Source organism: Gallinula chloropus, assembly GCF_964237585.1.
Source record: "Gallinula chloropus genome assembly, chromosome: 3".
Taxonomy (NCBI): Eukaryota; Metazoa; Chordata; class Aves; order Gruiformes; family Rallidae; genus Gallinula; species Gallinula chloropus.
This window is the reverse complement of record NC_140087.1, coordinates 46,639,048-46,658,150: the sequence shown is the minus strand read 5'-3', so window position 1 is coordinate 46,658,150 and position 19,103 is coordinate 46,639,048. Positions and strand designations below refer to the sequence as shown.

Sequence of the window (19,103 nt, the reverse complement as noted above, 5' to 3'; positions counted from 1 at the left end):
GGTCTGCTGGCAACCCAGCCCTGATGGCTGAAGGAATTGACCTTGACAACATTCCTGCATTCCCTTGAGATAGAGAAATCCCTCCCTCTGTAACAAGTTCACAGAGCAGGGTGATGATAAAGACAGGGTGCAGACTGCCCGGAGCAAAGTAAAAAGCAGAAAAAGGTGACCCATGTAAGTGTAAAACAACCCTTCAGCCTATAGCGTTCTTATGTCTTCTTTGGTTGAGACTACAAAGAGTCTGTGCAGTTGCAATAGAGAAGGCTGGAGCATTCTAAAACACATTGATCACTGAATGGTGTGTTGTGTCCGTCTCTACAACAAACCTCTATGGTTTCATGTAAGCAACCGTACTATCAATGAGAAAGTACATACACCCCAAAACCTACTTTGTTACTCTCTCGATGATCTGCACGTGAACATTAGAATGAGTCTGTGCAAGAACTGCCTCATGTTGTACACATTTCAGACACAGACCACCAACCCGGCTAGAATTTGTGGCTGAAGCGAGTAACTTCTGGTGTTTTAGCTTTCCTTCCAAATCTGCACACGTCTGCCGAGATTCTGAAAGCTCTTTTCTAGAAAGAAGGAATAAAATATATATTTGTGCAATTGAACATTTCTACAAGCTATATTTTTATACAATATATAGCTACAGTTGTAATCGAAAAAGAACTAAAAGAATCTCTAAAATTAATATTATTTTATACATTTCAGTAGGTGAAGGAAGACTAACAGAGAAATAATAGTGGAACTATTATTAATAGACAAAGCAAAATTGTATTAATTTGTTCCTTCCCTCTGTAGTATCAAAAGACAGCAAAGTTAAACAGAACATTATTAGATAAAACTTCTAGGCTTACAAATTATCTGAACAGAGTAAAAATTCATTACTCTGAAACATTATCAGCTGTATAAATATTTCAATATTGTATCTAATATTTTTCTGTTTTCTCACCAATAACATCACTAACTTCACATTTCTTCTATCTTCTCCAATTACCTTAAAGTTAGAATACAAAGTCCATTGTGCTCCCTAGACAAAATCCAGATGTATTTAGCACACTTGATCTGACCCAGCAATACACACAAACCTGAGGTCAACCACATCTCCAGAAAAACAGGGGAAGTCTTTTACTTGTCTTCAGATTTTTTTTACCAGGTGCTCTGAAGAATTTTCTCCAGAATTTCAAAGCATCTGTCGGGCCAGGGAGAGTGCAAGCAGTAGGAATGCTGACATCAGGAAGTTCCAGACAAATGCACACTGTGCATATATAGATCAATTTGACAAATTGTGCAATGAATCCAAAGCTTTTGGTTTGTTATGCAGGCCATCTGGGCAGCATACACATAGTAAGTCTGACACATTCTGGTTGCATTGGATTTACTGTGCACATGATATATACACTGCATGCATGCTTATTTCCATCTGGAAAATCTTCTGTGCACTTTTTCCAATTTTAGTAGTTGGTCTATTAAATATAATCCACTATAACCCGAACACAATTTGCTCTGCACGTATCCGTTGACAATCACAGTACAACAGATCTATTGTTGGGAAATCTTGGACAGAAATCAGCAGGTCCTATGTAAATTCATGCTTCAAGTTAGGAACAAGGAGAGTCCCACTGAAAGTGCTATAATTTCTCACTTTAATTCAAATTTAGCAAACGCTCAAGTGTTTTGCAGAACTTAAGAGTCTGAAGGATCATACCCCTTAGGAGGAATCAAGGGGCTGAATAATGTTCTTGTGGAATTTTTCAGACTATTTCAACCTCCAATGTTTATTTCAGACTACATATAACACTTCAAGCCAAGTGGGAGGGGAGGGAATTGGACTGCACAACTGCAATTTAAGATCCTCCTTTACTTGTACTAGTACAATTAGCTTTGCATGTTTAAGATTTCACCACTGCAGAGGACATATTTAAACTTGTCTCGCTACCAGTAACTCTTTTATTACACACACACACAAAAGCCTACAATTTTCATACATATGGAACCACGATTTATATAGGGCAAAACTTAATTAAACAGATTCAATAGCTCTATCATAAATGCGGGTGTAGAAGTGGAAGTTTACACCTGAAAACCAAATCCTAAAGTGGAGATAGTAGCAGCACATTCCATTTTGCTACATTTGTATTTGAGAAAGCTTCATGTAAAGCCAGCTTTCAGGGACACTACCAGAAAACACAACATTCAGGCATCATCCTTAAGATCAACCACTCTTAATTTGATTGTAAGAGTCCTAATATACTAATAGTAATTTTAAAGAAAAAACATTTTTACCTTAGAGACTGTATTTGATCCTCAAGGATATTGGCTTTTTCTTGATAAAGAAGTTTTACTTTCTCCTTCAGACAAGACGGAAGAGAAGAAGTGTCATTTGCTTTCTTCATAATACTGTCTTTACAAATAAATCTAGACATTAGTCACATTCATTCTTTTCCTCTGAAGATGTAAACTTTTTGAAACTGAGAAATCTAAACATTTCACACTTGTGAAAGACTACAAAATGGAAAACTCTCCAATTTTCTTATTCTGATATATCTTGACAGATCCTCACATGGTAAATTGCTTCAGCTCCAACTGCAGCCCTCTACAATGATATACACAAATTTACGATCTTGCTTCGAGGTAGCTCTTACTCTCCCCACAGGGCAGCAGAAATAAGAGGAATTCCTAAGAACTTCAAGTAGGCAGGATACTTATTTATAATGTAGTAAATTACTCATAACGTGGTGAAGAGCTAGGTATCACACCAATGTTAAATGCAAGGATAAAAAAAAAATCAAAACTTCAAACAAGAGTTATCTCTGGGAATTTGACATCTGCAGATTCAACCTGCCACTGATTGCCGCGACGAGAGGGAAGAATGCTGCCAATCAATGTGATTGATAAAGCACTTTAACTTTATTGCAAGCACACACTTTCTTTTATACTATTCCTACCACGTGTCACACATTGTATTTTAATTGGTTCTTAACTAAAAATTACATTTACATACTCCACCCATCTTGCAGCCTGGGAATCATGTCTCTTTCTCAGCCCCAGGAACACTGAATCCTTATCACAGCTCCTACTCCCTCATCTTGTGGCACCAAAAGGTTTTAACAGCAAAGAAAATTAATACCAACCAGTTCTACATGCCATTTCTCTATTTCTCCAACAGCTGCTCCAACAAAAGCCTTATCTTTGTCACGTGCCAGTGATGAGGTGGCAGGCTGATGCACACTACGGTCATTACCGCCTACAAACCAGGAGTTCTGAGTATTTGCCTATAATAAAAATATCAATGCTTCAATGTAATTATGTAGGTTGTTTTTCAAAAAAAAGTCAATAAGTTTTGAATCTTATAATTTCCATTAGAGTAGAATATAAGAAACAATGAACAAGTTAATTAGGTTGGCAACCTATGATAATGTTATACACAGATATCTATGTTTACAAACTCTTATTAAATTTTTACTAAAATTCCGTTTGCAGATAACTATTTATAGAGCTTTCCTTAAAGAAAAAAAAAATAAAGTCCCTGAACACTGATTAAAACAACAACAGAAAACTTACAGAGGCATCTAGAAGAGTTTGTTCTCTTAACATTTGTTCCTCAGATAAGAGCCTCAGTTTCTGATGGAGTTCCTCATTTTCAAGTACAACTACTTGTACTCGATCTTTCATCCCAGACAATTCCTCCTATAGGACACACAAACTGCATTGTAAAAGGCTTCTTGAGATGGCTATTAACATTTAAATACATGTTGAGACCAAAAGTCTAAAAATAACATTCTCAACTATCTTAATTCTTATTTAGGGTTTTGGTAAGTGAAATAAGTTGTCTAATACCTTGCAAAACTTCACTTCTGCTTCTAAGTGGTTAATGTACTGTGACTGATCATTGATTATAGGAACGAGATCAGAAAGGGCTGGTAAGTCTCCAGTTGCAGCTTCTGGGGGTTTCTGAAGGAAGTAAACAATAGCATGTATTATTTTCTGGTTTTCTATTTAGTGCAATAAGATGTTGCTTGCACACAAAATACTACATGCTTTTATTTAAAGGCAACAAGTATTAGATCATGAGAAAGGGAGAAACAGTAAGAAAAATTCTTCAATACAAAAAATATGTCACTGTCAAAATGTACAGCTTCTTGATTAGGCACATTTGTAAAGCAGGATTAAATCATAGCCATGAAAATTTGTAAACAAAATTCAAACTGTTATGTAAGTGTATCATCCATTTTAGACAAATGTAATGGCCCATTCTCCTCTGTGAAATGAACAGAATACCTCTTGAACTGTAATGAGCTGTGGATTTGCAAGACTCCTCTAAATTACATCTCTGCCTTGCTCAGCAGCATTTAAACATGGATTTGACTTTTTACAAAATAAGGAAGACACAACTGCTGCCACTTTACAGCATTTACTCCTAAGAATACAGTACAAATAAGGAATCTAAGCTATTACTAAAACATCCTTAAAAACTCATATTGTTTCCTGAAACATACAGCCTCTCTATGACCCTATCAGCTATAAACGGTCCTTTTACCAGTCTAACACAAAAGATTTATTTAGAGTGGATATAACAAATATTTTTAATGTAATAGACTTAACATTACTTTTAATGTAATAGATTATCTAGTTCTAAAGAAGTGTAACATACTTTAAAATAATTTTCATGGAGTAGCAGTATTAAGCATAAATATATTAAGTCTGCAATGAAACTGCCTTTCAATAATCACCAAAATATTAAATGGAGTCTCTACATTCAAATGTAAATAAATCTGCTACTAGTCCTCTTCATGCATTTCAATATTGTTTTACTGCCTTAGTTTGATATTCCACTATTGCAAATTTCATCCACTGAAAGAACTATGTATAGTCTAATGCTAGTTGACATATATGAACTATTTTCATTCCCGAAGAAAGTATCTCAATGTAAGCCACAATCTTTTGGTTTGATTGGGATTTATTTTTTAATTAAGACAAACTGGGACATGTCCTGAAGTAGAATATATACTCTCTTCTACAAAAGATGCCTGCATTTTGCACCAAGTCACTGAACAGTTTTACTCACATTTGTAAAAGGGTAAATCTCCCTTCTTTGTATTCCGTTCTGGTGAGGATACAAAGTTCACACAGAGCTGTTAATGGGGTCCTCTCAGAGGAACACCAGGTACATTTTTAGCAATAGTTCATTATTCTGGATGAAAATAAGCATCTCTATGCCAATCCCTAGCTAGTTTTGAAACTAAATACAATTTTTTAAATACAATTCTAACATCTTTGATCTGTGGTCAGAAACACACCTTTTTGTGCAAAAATATTCAATGATATGCTTCTCAAATATACTTACAGATCATAGAATTCATTTTCAGGAGCTAACCGAACATCTGGACTCCTAAGTCTCCTGAATTTCCTAAAAGCTTCAGTAACCTACATGTTTGTTTTTAAATATTATTTTTTAAACATTTACCACTCAGAAAGCATAAACCCCAAACCAAGCTACTAGCTATCACACCTACTAATTATGTTATCTACAGGTTCTGTCAATAACTGATGGCTTTTATTTTTTCCCATAACAAGGTATTAAGATTCCCAGTCCTACCTTTAAAGATAAAGATAAAATCCACTAATGAGGGTGAGGGAAGGTTTCTAGTAACAAAAGCCTTACTATCAAATCATAACTAATGTAATTATTGGCTGTATTAACAGGGTAATTGCTGAGACATTTGGAACTACAATTGAGGAGACAAATTGAAGGTTTTCAAAACCACCTAAATAAACATTTAGAGAAGGGACTCTGAATTTGTAGTGTGTTCCACCTGGCTCAGCACATACAAGTTCTATGTTCTGTTGACTCAGAATTCATCTTGCTTAGTATCTATTAATCTCATTCACATTATAAAGTTTAAAAAAATAAATTAATCACACTTGTTAAAGTATACATAATACAATGCCAATATTTGTAACTCATTGTTCTGTTCTGCTGGCTCTTCTGTGTTTTTCATTCCTCCCTCTTTTCTGAAAGCGTAACAGACACCTTGCAGCTGACACCTCTAGCTGTCTCCCTGAAAAGATTACACCACAGCAGTGTTTGAAAATGTGAAAAACTCCATTTCTATTCAAATTAGTTTCCACTGGAAAACAGCCAACATTTAACCCAAGAAGCTCAAGAAACATTACTGTGATGTATACAAGCGCAGTAAAAAGTCATTTCACTAAAAGGAAAACATGTAGCATATTTTTACAACAGGTAGAGAACAGAGGATATCTTAATGCAACTTAATCACAGCACTGTCAATGGGATATTTATTTATTTAGAAGCCTCCAGCAGCCTTGTCACAGGGTGAATGCCTTATAGATAATTTACAATTAATTTCTTTAGATCTCTTACTATACAATTGTTATTCATTATTTATAAATGGATTTGGGAAAATTTTATTATTATTCTGATAATATAACATGGATTATAGATAGAAAGAACAGAGGCCGGGGAGGCATATATTTAAAGTATACCAAATATTGAAGTCAAAACTGATCTTATGAATTACCAAGTGCTTATGCCTCAGTCTCAGAAATGTTGTTCACATTTCCCTTCTTTATATTGAGAAGTTTATTATGCAAACGCAAAGGCTTATAAAATATACATGCTTGGCAGCTTTAGAGGTGGCATTCTACACGGTGACAAATAGTTTTGCCAACATCCCAAGTAACTTGGCCATCCTTTTACTTTTCCAGAATGTCTCAAATTTCAAACCTCCAAACCCCAGAAGCACAGAATCACAAGGTTGGAAGAGACCTTTGAAGATCATCAGGTCCAACCATTCCCATCCTAAGCTAAACCAGATCCCTAAGTACCTCATCAACCCTCTTTTTGAACACATCCAGGGAATGTGACTCAATCACTTCCCTGGGCAGCCTGTTCCAGGCCCTGACAACTCTTTCAGTAAAAAAATTTTTTCTAATATCCAATCTAAAGCTGCCCTGGCACAGCTTCATGCCATTTCCCCTTGTTCTATCTTCTGTCACCTGGCTGAAGAGACCATCTCCTACCTCTCTACAACCTCCCTTCAGGTAGTTGTAGGTGGTGATAAGGCCTCCTCTCAGCCTCCTCTTCTCCAGGCTAAACATCCCCAGCTCCCTCAGCCGTTCCTCATAGGATTTGCCCTCCAGCCCCTTCACCAGCCTGGTTGCCCTTCTCTGCACTTGCTCAAGGACCTCAATGTCCTTTTTATGGTGGGGAGCCCAGAACTGGACACAGTACTCAAGGTGTGGCCTCACCAATGCCGAGTACAGGGGCACAATTACCTCCCTAGACCTAATGGCCACACTGTTTTTGATACAAGCCAAGATGCCATTGGCCTTCTTGGCTGCCCGGGCACACTGCTGGCTCTTATTCAGCCTGCAGTCAACCAACGCCCCCAGGTCCTTCTCTTCCTGACAGCTCTCCAGCCAACCTCCCCCAAGTCTGTAGTGTTGCATGGGGTTGTTATGTCCCATGTGCAGCACTCTACACTTGGCCATGTTAAACTTCATCCCACTGGTCTCAGTCCATCGGTCCAGCCTGTTCAGATCCCTCTGGAGAGCCTCCCTACCCTCAGGCAGATCAACACTTCCTCCTAGTTTAGTGTCATCTGACACGAAATGAGACATTCTGCTGCTGGCAGTCTGGAATTTGATGCCCTGCAAACTGTCAAGAAACAACTGGAACACAGGCATTGATTTACTATTCAGTGGTCATCAGATATTTCAGTATAATTCGAAACAAAAGGTTAAGGTTACTCATAATCTAAGTATGTTTTCTTTGACCTTTGAGGAAATCTGATTCTTTTTAAGAAGGCTTCTTAAGAAGCCTTTCTGTAGTATCCAGCAAACTACCAGAGAACCTCAAATTCTATATGGGGTTAGGGTTTTTTTTCCTGGTGCGTGTGCACTTTTGTAGTTCCACATTTTTTGAGCTTTAAACTCGGCCTGTCTTTAGAACACTTTTGCATCCTGGTTTGCAAGCAGATTAAGAACAGCTGAAAAGCAGAATAGGGCCACAACTTCACAGAATCACTCTCTTTGGAAACTTCAAGAGGAAGAAGTGGGACAATGCTGTGTCAGAACAGCAAATATGTATCATTTCTCTCTTTAGCTCCACCTTTTAATTCACTCCCTGAAAGCACTGTTGCATTTCTTAAGTTTTCTGAATGTTTCCACTTTACTAACATTTCCTAAAGTAATTAGAAAACTTTGACAAAGGTAGATTACAAGATGCTTTTCCTCTGCTCCAAAGGCTAAATACAGATTGATACTGATTCATGTCATGTCAAGATCAACCAGTGATGCACTGTTCCCTTGAGCTACAAAGCTCTAATTCTATTCTGCACCATTATGAGGCAAAAGTACCTGTCATGACAATCAGACTAAACTCATGGAGTTCAGAACATTCAGTAAAGTTGAACCTTAGATAAAATTTCTGTGTCAGAACAGTAAAGCTAGGCTCATTACACAGGCTCAAAGCAACACAGCAGGAATACAGGCTTTAAATCGTTCTGATGATACCTCAGCTTTGACAGCAAAAAGCAGCTTGTCTTGCTTAGTATAAACCAAAAGTAGTCGGTGGAGGTCATCAAAAGATAAAACTGGATCAATACCTCTGAATTATTTTCCTATATGGCTCCTAGTATCAAACAGCTGCGCTGTAACTGAACTGCCCATTGCATGCACCTTGGTGCAGTTCTGCTGCAAGAAGGCCCAATCTGAGAAGTCCTTGTAAGGGAGTAACTTTGACAGAGACCACTGCGTTTTGGCAGAGCGCTATGAAAGCTGTTGCTACATGAACATCACTAATCCTCTCAAGAAAAATCATAGCTACAGCATAAGGCAGCCTTTGAGAATAATTACATCCAAAGGAAAACAAAGCTGATTTTACAGAAATCTGTTGACGTAGTCACTCACAATTGTATCTGAAACAAAAAGGATAAACTTTTAAAGAAAATAAGAGAAAGCTGAAGCAAAACGGACCCTGACCCACACTGCATGGTCAAAAGACATTGTCTAAATGCCGTATTAGAAATTTCTTTCTCTTCCACTATGGTCATAAGCATACCAAGTTCTGGTCACAGACTCAGGAATTTCCTATATTTCAGGATATAAGAGCCATTTGGTGCTTCTTTTTTTTTTCTGGATAGTAGAAAATTGATCTCATGATGCATGCCAGTCATTCAAAGAACACAAAAGAAACAAGAAGAAACCTACACAGGGTGACATCTTCCTCCTTGATGGAGAGACTTGACTTTCCATTCTTTCTTGATGTTGCAACAACATTTTTAGCTGATTAACTAGGAAGAGATAAAAAAGAAAAACATTATAACCAAAACCATCTACTTTTTTTCATGGAAATTGGTACAATTTCCAACAATTTTTAAACTATCTGCTTCCAGAGTAATCTTACCTGCATAACTGTGTTGCAGTTCCTGAGAGGCTGCATTCCCATCATCATCATCATTGTCCTTGTCCACAGAGGACTGGTGCAATCCAAATACACCCTCATCCTTTGCAAACTGTCTTTCCTCCAAAGCATATTTCAGTTGATGGATGCTTTCACTAGCACGCTCTCGGGGAAGAAAAAAAAAAAAAAAAAAAAAATCACGTAATTGGCCACACTGAACAATTTAGAAGAAACCATTTACTGACTACTATTTTAAATTTTAAAAAAAGAAAAGAAAAAAAGAAGGGGGAGAATTAACAGTATTCAACACCTGTCTAGCTTGACTAATTGATCTAAACTTCTGAACTCAGTCACTGGAAGCAATTATCTACTGCAACAGCCAAAATGACCACTACACATCACAATTTAAAGAAGAAATAATTAGTATATTTTCAAAGAAGAAGCTATAAATAGTTTAACCTATCAATACATTAGAGCTCTATAGCAGCAGAAGTACTAATATACCTGACCCTACGATATTTCCTTGCACACATAGCTTCGATACTTTTCCATGAACCTAAATCTCATGGTATATTTCATACAATGTCCTGGACCTGACACCAAGAGCAGTAGTTTTGAATTCTAATGATGCTACTGCACATAAAGCACAACCACCAAAAAAAAGAAAAACGAGTAAATGAAGCAAAACCTTCGCAAACCAAGTGAATATAAAACAGTAATTAAATAAAGACCAATGACTTCTGAACAAGTGTGAAAGACAAATGATACTGTGTGAAAAATAAATAACATCACCCATCAATCTGAAAAAAAAAAAAAACCAATAACAAACCCTCTTTCCAGCTAACTGTAGAGATTTGCAAATGAGAGATTGCAACTGGATTTGGAATCAGAAAATATGGGCTTGGTTTTAGATAACAATATTTTTAGTTCACACTGTAGGACCTCAGCCACCTTTTTCTTACTTTCAACTGCCTCTGTACAGAGGGAGAGGAGTATGTCACTTTTCTACCCTTTAAGCAATGTATATACACCAACTAGAAAAGACAGAGTGGAATCATAGAATGGTCTGGGTTGGAAGGGACCCCAAGGATCATAGAGTTCCAACCCCTCTGCCACAGGCAGGGACACCAACCTCCAGGCCTGGATCTACACAAGGTTGCCCAGGGCCCCATCCAACCTGGCCTTGAACACATCCAGGGTTGGGGCATCCACAACTTCTCTGGGCAGCCTGTTCCAGCACCTCACCACTCTCTCTGTAAAAAAACTTCCCCTAAAGATCTAATTTAAACCTTCCTTCCTTATCCTCCCCAACAGTTCCACATCTTTCTTGCATTGGGGGCCCCAGATCTGGACACTGTACTCGAGATGGGGCCTCATGAGGGCAGAGTAGAGAGGGACAATCACCTCCCTGTCCCTGCTGGCCACCCCTCTTCTGATGGAGCCCAGGATACCACTGGCCTTTCGAGCTGCAAGAGCACGCTGCTGGCTCATGTTAAGTTTCTTATCCACTACTAGTATTACTACATCAGTTATAAGCAAAGTAGCATGGCTTTATGCAATGTTCATAGGATCTCTAAGTAGGCTCTCTAAGTTCTGCTTTAATGCTAATCAAGACAATGGCCCATCTGTCAGTCACAGAGCATACTGGCTGGGTGAGACAATCCCCCATCATGACTCACTGACACTTTAACAGGAATGTAAGACAACATGTCTCTCTCACATTTTTCCAAAGTAGTGCCACAGTCATTTGTAATTACCAGTCAAAAGTACCTGGAATCGGTAAAGTTCCATTAGCAGTTAATAGTTCTTAATAGTTTAAAGCAAAAAAATCAACCCCAACACTCCACACACTCAAAACCTTACTTGACTTTCAGAAACATAAAATTATGGTTATTTTCTTCATTTAGCTCCAAATTCTTTGGAGGGTTATTCTTCCGTAGGACTACTAATGTAAAAGACAACATAAAAAGCACATTTTAAATAGTTGTAACTCACTATAATTAACCCAAATATAATTCACAAGGAAATCACTCAAAAAATAAGGGTTTAGATCAAATATTTTTCTCTCGGCATACTTAAGCTATTCATACATTCCAAGATGCTACGTGGGTGGGAGACCTAATTGAGAAATGGTAGAAGCATCTCACTGATACAATGGCTTAAATATTTTGCAAACTATGTTGCAACTAGTTGTTGCCAAGAAGCCTCCAATGTCACTTAAGTTATTATGTGGTGCATCATCTGATAGCAATAAAATTCCTTCATTTTCAAATTCACTGTAGGCCTCTAAGAGCAACCCAGAGTAAAAATATCTGCTCCATGCCCAGTGAAGTACAACAAACCAAACCAAAACCACACAGGCCGGTATTTAGTTTTCTTATAAAACTCTCTCCCCCACAGTGTCTACTCTCCTTCTGTTACAGCTTCTGAACGCTAAGCTACTACTTTATCCTCAAAGACAACACAGATCTTCATATGCTAGGTCCTCTTCTTCCATAAATATACTGAGCAGCAGTACTGAAACTGCTAAAAGTAGTAGTGAAACACTAAAATCATCATCAGTGGCACAGTGATACCTACTTTTCTTGACTACACTTTCCTGCCTGGGGAATAACTTCAACACATTTTTTAAGGCTTTATCACGTTTAGTAAGTTTGCCTAACATCTGCTAATTTCCAAATGACAAAAATTGCTGCCATAAGCAAAACACTCACCACTGGGAAACTGGGAGTTAGTCTGTCTTTCAGTCACTAGAATTGAACGGGATGTGAAAGGGAGTAAGTGCAATGTAATTTTTTTTCCTTATTATGGGACAGAATTTGGGCATTAGGATAACAAGATGTATTGCTGAATGGAAAGATTACATTTGTTGTTTCTACTGAAGTAAAAAAAAAATCTTATTTAGAAAGAAATAAATTGAAAAACGCTCTCTGGATGTAAACTATTGGACACCAAAGAACCTTGCTTAAAGACAACATGATAATTATTAATCTCATAGAATATCCTCATAGAAGTGACCCATTAGAATTATCAAGTCCAACTCCTGGATCTACTGAACATCATTTTTTAAACTGTTTTCACATTCAACCTAACTTTTTCAGTTAGGCAAATCCTGTAACAACACATTTTATAGAAACATACTGCAGAAAACTACTTGCATGCTACAATGTGATATGCCCATCTAAAATTCAATCAGCATTTTTCTATGTCTTAGTAAGACTCTACGAATAAAATACAAACATCTATTTAAGTTTCATCACCCAGCAGAATTGATTTGTTATTTCCTATAGGAACAGCTGAGGATGTAAATGAAATTTGACATCTGGATTAAAATTTTTTAAAAAAATTATTTATTGTAAAGCACTGTTTCTCACTGTTTAAAGGATCTGAGATGATTATAAAACATCAGAAAAAGCAACAAAACCTGATGGATCAAACCTGATATATCAAAAAGAAGATGCAATTGCTCCACAAAAATGCTGTCAAGTTGTCAACTATGATGTAGAAATCACAGGCAGTACATGCCACAAGTGACGGGCGGATAACTTATCTAACACCTTAGCAATGATATACAAACACCTAATAGAAAGAAACACATTACTGCCTATTATTTCAGAGACAGAAGAAACCAACAATCCTAAATCAGGATTAAGATCACATCATTCTACGTACAAAGATCTTCCTACCCTACAATTAATATAAACGTGAATGCAACTTTGGACTGCATTTAAGTTCAGTTAAGCATAATGCGCTAGACAAAACCAGTATGTCCCTAACTGAAACATTAATTATATATTGAAAAAGCATGTGCCATATCTTCTACATGCTAAATAAAGATACTGCTCTGTCATGACAGAAGCATTGTTAAGTCTATTTCCTGTACTCATTGTAACTACAAAATCTAAGCATTACTCCCTGAAAACATAATAGAGGTATCCTTTTTCCAATTCTGTATAAACATAATTCATAGAAGTTATTTTTTATATAACAATGTCAGTAGTACTGCTGAACATATTTTGTTTTACCTTAGAGACACATTACAGATCCATTCAGCTTGTAGGGAGGGGAAAAAAAAAAAAAAAGAGGCTACAGTAAAATGCAACACAGATAAAGCAGTTGTATTTCCAAAGTAGCAATCAGCTTGGGGAGCACAGGGAGGGGGTACTAAAATAAATATACAAATCATTTTAAGATCAATTTGCCACTGAAGAGAAAACAGAAAAAGAAAAAAAAAAAAAGATGGCACATCACCATGTTTGCATCACCTAAACAGAAGTATAAAGAGCACTCCTTTAAAACAATGAACGAAAGCCACCTCATTCATGCGCTCAGAAATGCCATAGAAGATACTCTGGGAGCTAATGGAGAGCTTAGCAAAGCAAGCAATCATCCAGTATGGGATTACCTGAAAGACATGGAAAATAACTTCCAGCTGCTAGAGGTCTTAAGCACCATAAATTGAAAAACACCTACAAGCGTATGAAAAAGCAAGTCTACCATCTGAATTAACAGTCCAGTTCTAATAATGTTTATAGGAAGATGACTAAAAGTCATCTTTTACTTCACTTACCATTCTGATATGCAACTGTATTCTTTATTGGCTGTCAAACCCAGACATACTATTATGCTCTCAACATACCACGTGGCAACCCTGAGATAGAAAGTATCTCTCAACTACTACCTAGGCTGCCAGGATTTTACATGGACATACTCAACATCAAGCCATACCAGGCTGCTCACTGCCAGGCCTCCAAAAATCCTCAAGATACAGTTAACATTCAGATGTTTCAAAGTAATGAATCATGGATCCACTTGATTTGGTTTCTTGGTCTTCATAGTTGCACTGCATTGTATGCTAAATCCGTAGTTTTCAAGAGGTTTTTACCAAATTATCATCTTTAAAAAGAAACTGTTCAGTGGAACCAGAGCATTCATGGTCACGAGTTCCTAAACCAGCCCCTTCTGCAAAGCAGAAAGCACATGCCTAAATTCTAAAGGTCTTCACAGCTGTGAAACTCCAAGCATTTCTCAGTTCCTTCTGGCAACTTTACCACCCTTAAATGAACATCATGGGCTGTGTTCAACAGAACACTTAGAAACAATTGCCAAATAAAAATAAGAAGCCTAAGCCAAAAATTGACCATTATACATTACCATTTAAAACTTAATTCTTAGCTGCTTCAGTGTCGCAGCTAACTTGCAAAGCTAGTAACTAGGCCACATACTAATATTTCCTAAGACAGCTTTGACTTCACATCTCTTCTACTTTATTTCTGGAATCACATAAAGCAGTGATGCAACAAAAAAATTCAAGACTCCTACAAATAAAGTTAATTTGTTCCTCCTATACCCTGCACTTTCTGAAATTACACAGGACACAGCACTTGGTAACACAGTATGGAATACAGAATGTAATTTCCACATCTTCTCAGGGCAGATTTACCAGAAGCCTACATCAGGCAATGTAGCTGAAAAAGGTAGTCTTGCCCTCCTTTGCTACTCCTATACTGACTCTGATGTAGCAAGTGTTGTTTACCAAAACATAAAATTCAACATAAAAAAACAAAACAAAACAAAACAACAGTTCATTGCCTAAAATAAAAAGGCAGGTCCAACCATCGACCTATCACAGAACATGAACTTATAGAATATTTCAGTAACAATGTAGACCCTTCCCAGTTTTGCTTAAAAGCAAGCAAAGGAGCCTGCAAAAGTATTCTAGGTAAAATGGAATCACAAGGACTCTAAAAGTAAACATTTTGTGAAATTCACCAAAGTTTCAACATCTTGGCTGAATTTGTACTTATGATGTTGAGTATGTCCATGTAATATGCTAGCAGCCTAGGCAGTAACTGATGGGATACTTTCTAGCTCAGAGTTGCCATGTAGTATGTTGAGAGCATAGCAGCATACCTGGGTTTGACAGCCAATAAAGAAGAATACAGTTGCATATCAGAATGGTAAGTAAAGTAAAAAATTACTTTTGGTCATCTTAAAAAAAACCAAACTTTAAAGTACAGCCTTTATAAGGAAAGTTAGGTCTCTGTGAGTGACAGCAGTGTCATGAAGAAGAAACGTATTGCCATTTATTAGTTTATTAAGCAGAAAGCATTTATTGATTTATTAAGCAAAAAGAATCATATGTGTTCAACTACGGCTTTAAAATCCTAATTTATCACTGCTCTTTTATCAGTAGAAATCGCAACAGAAACCCTCTGCTTTCATCACAGTCCAAATCCAGTACAGGAAAATCATCTAGTGGTTTGTTATATTCACCCCAAAAAAGGAAACGTGATACAGTACTAAGATAACTTGTGTCTATGCATAGCAATTAATAGGATTTCATTAATTGCTTCGTACATATAACAAAAGGAGCTCTGTGCATATCAAGGGATACTCTATTTGTAATTTTAACTGTTGTACCTGCAAGTGCCAAGCAGCATCTACATGCCCACTTAATCTACAGAAGTAAATAGAGGCAATTCTTCAAAGTCCTCCCTTCTGCAACAACAAAACCCATCCTCAGCACAAAAGCCGATGCTATTTTGAGAGGGAAACATGAAGTGCTTACTAAGTAAGAACCAAGTATCAAGGAGTTATTTAAAAGTACTTCCACTGTTTCTTTTTGCACTGATGCTTCCGATGCGATTGTACGTTTAACTCATCAGCGCCACGACACGCCATGGGTGGGCACTGTGTCCTGAGTGCAACTGTCTGCGTCAAGTAGGGTGACACGGCCAGGAATTACCGGCTTGCTCCCTTGAGAATTCGAGCCACTAACCATGCTTAGCCAGAGACAGCCTGAAGGCTGCGAAAGCCCCGATGGCGTGGCTGAAAAACAGAGGCGCTGTCAGGCTACGCACAACGCTTCTGGGAGAAGGCGGCAGGCATGAAAACAGCTCCCGACACAGGAAGTAGCCGCTCTCATACGAAAGTCACTTTGCACCCTCTCCCCTACCACCTGCCTGGAACGCGGCGCTTCAGTGACAACTGCAGCCCCCGCGCGAGCAGCACACAAACTGACCCCGACCAAACCCGGCAGCGGCCTCATCAAAGCCAAGTTACGATCAGGCAGCTACGCGCGACGCCGGCATGAACTGCACTAGCACCGGGTTTAGGGCGGACCAGAAGCAACTTCGCTCTCGCCGACAACTGCACCGGGAGCGCTGCGGGCCGCGCTGCCGCAGCCCGGCCGCCCCGGAGAGAGGCGGGACGGGCCCGTCCCCACGGCCCCGCCCCGACACAACCGCACACACGGGCGGCGAAACGCTCTCCGCGCTCGGCGGGGGCTGGGGACAGCCGGGGGCAGCGCTCCAGCACAACCGGGCAGCGGATGAGGAGAGCGGCCGGTGGGGGAAGCGGCCCGCGCCACCCTACCGCGGTGGCGCCGCTCACCTCGGAGGCGCCTCTGGTACTGCTCCAGGGACTCTTCCAGGACAGGCTCCCCGCGGGGCACCGGCATGACGGCGCCGCCAGCTCCCCGGGTGGGTAACAGTAGTTCGCCCCGGCCCGCCTTCCCGCGCTCCGCAACCGCCGCTGGCTCCTGGAGAAACCACAACTCCCACAATGCGCGAGGGGACCCCCCCCTCCAGCTCCTCAGCGTCGCCCGTTGCTACCCGCCACCAGCCTCTCCCCCTTCACGGCTGAGCCTGGCGCCGCTCAGGGCCCGCCACGCCCACCAGCTACGCGGCGGGCGGGAACGCGGCCAAGGAAACAAAAACTACAGGTCCCAGCATGCAGCGCGCCGCGCTGTGCGCCTTGGGAGGTGGAGTCCCCGCTGGCCACTCATCTCCCGCACCCGGCGGCAGGAGGAGAATAGAGGCGGCCTCTTCTTTCCCCTTTGTTGAGGATGGCGGCTGCATTCGCGCCTGCGCACAGTACATCTCTTCCGCCTACGTCCTCGGGGCCGCAGTGGCCGAGTATAGCGCAGGTCCAGTCATGGCCGAGGGGGATAGGAGAGGGACGCGCTGTTTACTCCCTGCCCCCGCGTACTCCGACACATGCGCAGTGAGCACCCAGCGCCGGGAGCGAAGAAAGCCATTGTCTGAAGTTGGCGCAGGCGCAGCTCAGCCTCTCCGCCACTCAGCCCTTGACGCCTGCGCATTGCTCTCCCTTCCCCCCCCTCCGTATTGTGTGAGCTCGGGCAGCGCCTGCGCAGTGTCGTGCCCCGCTCTGCCCGTTAGCCGCTATGTGCAGGGAATAACGTTGGAGCCGTTGCCAGAGGGACACCGACCGGAGCGCCCCGCCCCCGCCCCGCGGGGATGCCGGCTCAGTGAGCACCGGCGGCACCACCACTAGGGACGGCCCCTCCCTGGCGCGGCGAGCCTCCTCGAAGGGGTGAGTGAGGATGCTGCCACCCTGGCCGCGGGTCGGATGGGAGTCGTGACGGGGAGAAGGGCCGGGGTCGCACCGTTCGTCCGCTCCGCCGCCCGCCCGGTGCCTATTGTGTCAGGCGGCCTTCGCTCGCCGGACCCCGGCGCCGTGCGGTGGGGGCTGCGCCTGGCAGAGGGGGCGGTAGCGCGGTCCGGGCACAGCCCGCTCCCCCTCCCCCGTTCCCACTGGGTCCGGCGGCGGCTCCGCGCCACTGCCTTCTTTTCCCCTTGTAAACGCGGCGGGGCCGGTAGCGGGGGGCTGCCACCGCCCGCTGACCGAGGGGCACTGGCCCTGACGGGATGCGAACGACGCTGCCACATCCCGCTGTCCGCGTCTCCTTGCCCCTTTCTGCCCGATGGCGCTTGACCGGGGGGACACTGCCGCTGGCACACCCACCCGGCCGCCCGCAGCGCGGGGACTGGGGCTTCGCAGCCCGCCTTCCCTTCCCGCAGGCGGATTTCCGTGATTCGGACAGGCGTTCCCACAGGCTGAATTTTACATTTATTTTCTTTTTTTTCGGTTGCCCCTGTTTCACTAAGTGCCCCGGGGCTGGAGGCGGCGTGTTTCTCCAGATTTAAAAAATCACTGGTGCCGTTCGCTTGAGATGCGGTTTCCCCTCCCCCGTCCCCTGTCCCCTTCTTGCGAAGGATGGCGGAGAAAAGCCGTTGGGTTTTGCCTTTTCTTACTGCGCATTTTTATTCACCGAATAGAATACGCGTCGGAAAATACTCCGCTGGAGGAGCGACCTTTCCTTTCTTGAGGCGCTTCCCAAGGGGAAAAAAAAACCAAACCCGAACCCCCAAACCGACACGAAATGAGCCTTTTCGTTCCCAGTGGCGAGAAACGGCGCCGGGCCCACTTTGTCTTTCCAGCGCGGAAACGAACGGGTTACTGAGCTAACAAAAACCCGATGGCTGTTTTCGAGCAGAAAAGCGTGTTGCAGCAGAGGAAGAAGCTTGGCGTCGAGGCGGGCGGCGGAGCCCTCCTCCGCCCCTGCGCGCGCCGCCGGCTGCAGGCGGGAGGGGAGGGAAGGCAGGGGAGGGAAGGCGCGGGAGGGAGGGAGGGTGGGCGCGCGCGCTCGCTCGCTCGCTCCTCAGGCTGCCTTTCCCGGTTGCGTCCCGCGCGTCTCCCGCGAGCCGGCGGCGGCGGTTGGGCGACGCGCGCGCGCTGGCCGTTGCGTGCAGTAGGTGTGGGTACCGGCCCGGGGGAGCTCGCTGGTGACAGTAGCGGGGACGGTGTGAGCTGGCTGCCAGCTTCTGGGGCGTTGTTTTTAGGCGGCTTTGAGACGGGGTGA

At 41.8% G+C, this 19,103-nt stretch overlaps 1 protein-coding gene across 1 annotated transcript in view; it reads right to left on the bottom strand.

Annotated features, from left to right (window-relative positions):
- SDCCAG8 (SHH signaling and ciliogenesis regulator SDCCAG8) overlaps positions 1-16,898 on the bottom strand; it is a gene marked incomplete at its 5' end in the record, with an annotated part of 109,136 nt that extends 92,238 nt beyond the window's left edge. Inside the window, 8 exons of the mRNA XM_084261782.1 lie at positions 390-578; positions 2,293-2,357; positions 3,141-3,281; positions 3,571-3,696; positions 3,847-3,960; positions 9,244-9,326; positions 9,440-9,601; positions 16,832-16,898. Coding sequence (XP_084117908.1) covers positions 390-578; positions 2,293-2,357; positions 3,141-3,281; positions 3,571-3,696; positions 3,847-3,960; positions 9,244-9,326; positions 9,440-9,601; positions 16,832-16,898 — 947 coding nt within the window. The remainder of the gene's footprint in view (positions 1-389; positions 579-2,292; positions 2,358-3,140; positions 3,282-3,570; positions 3,697-3,846; positions 3,961-9,243; positions 9,327-9,439; positions 9,602-16,831) is intronic.
- Positions 16,899-19,103: the final 2,205 nt, after the last annotated feature.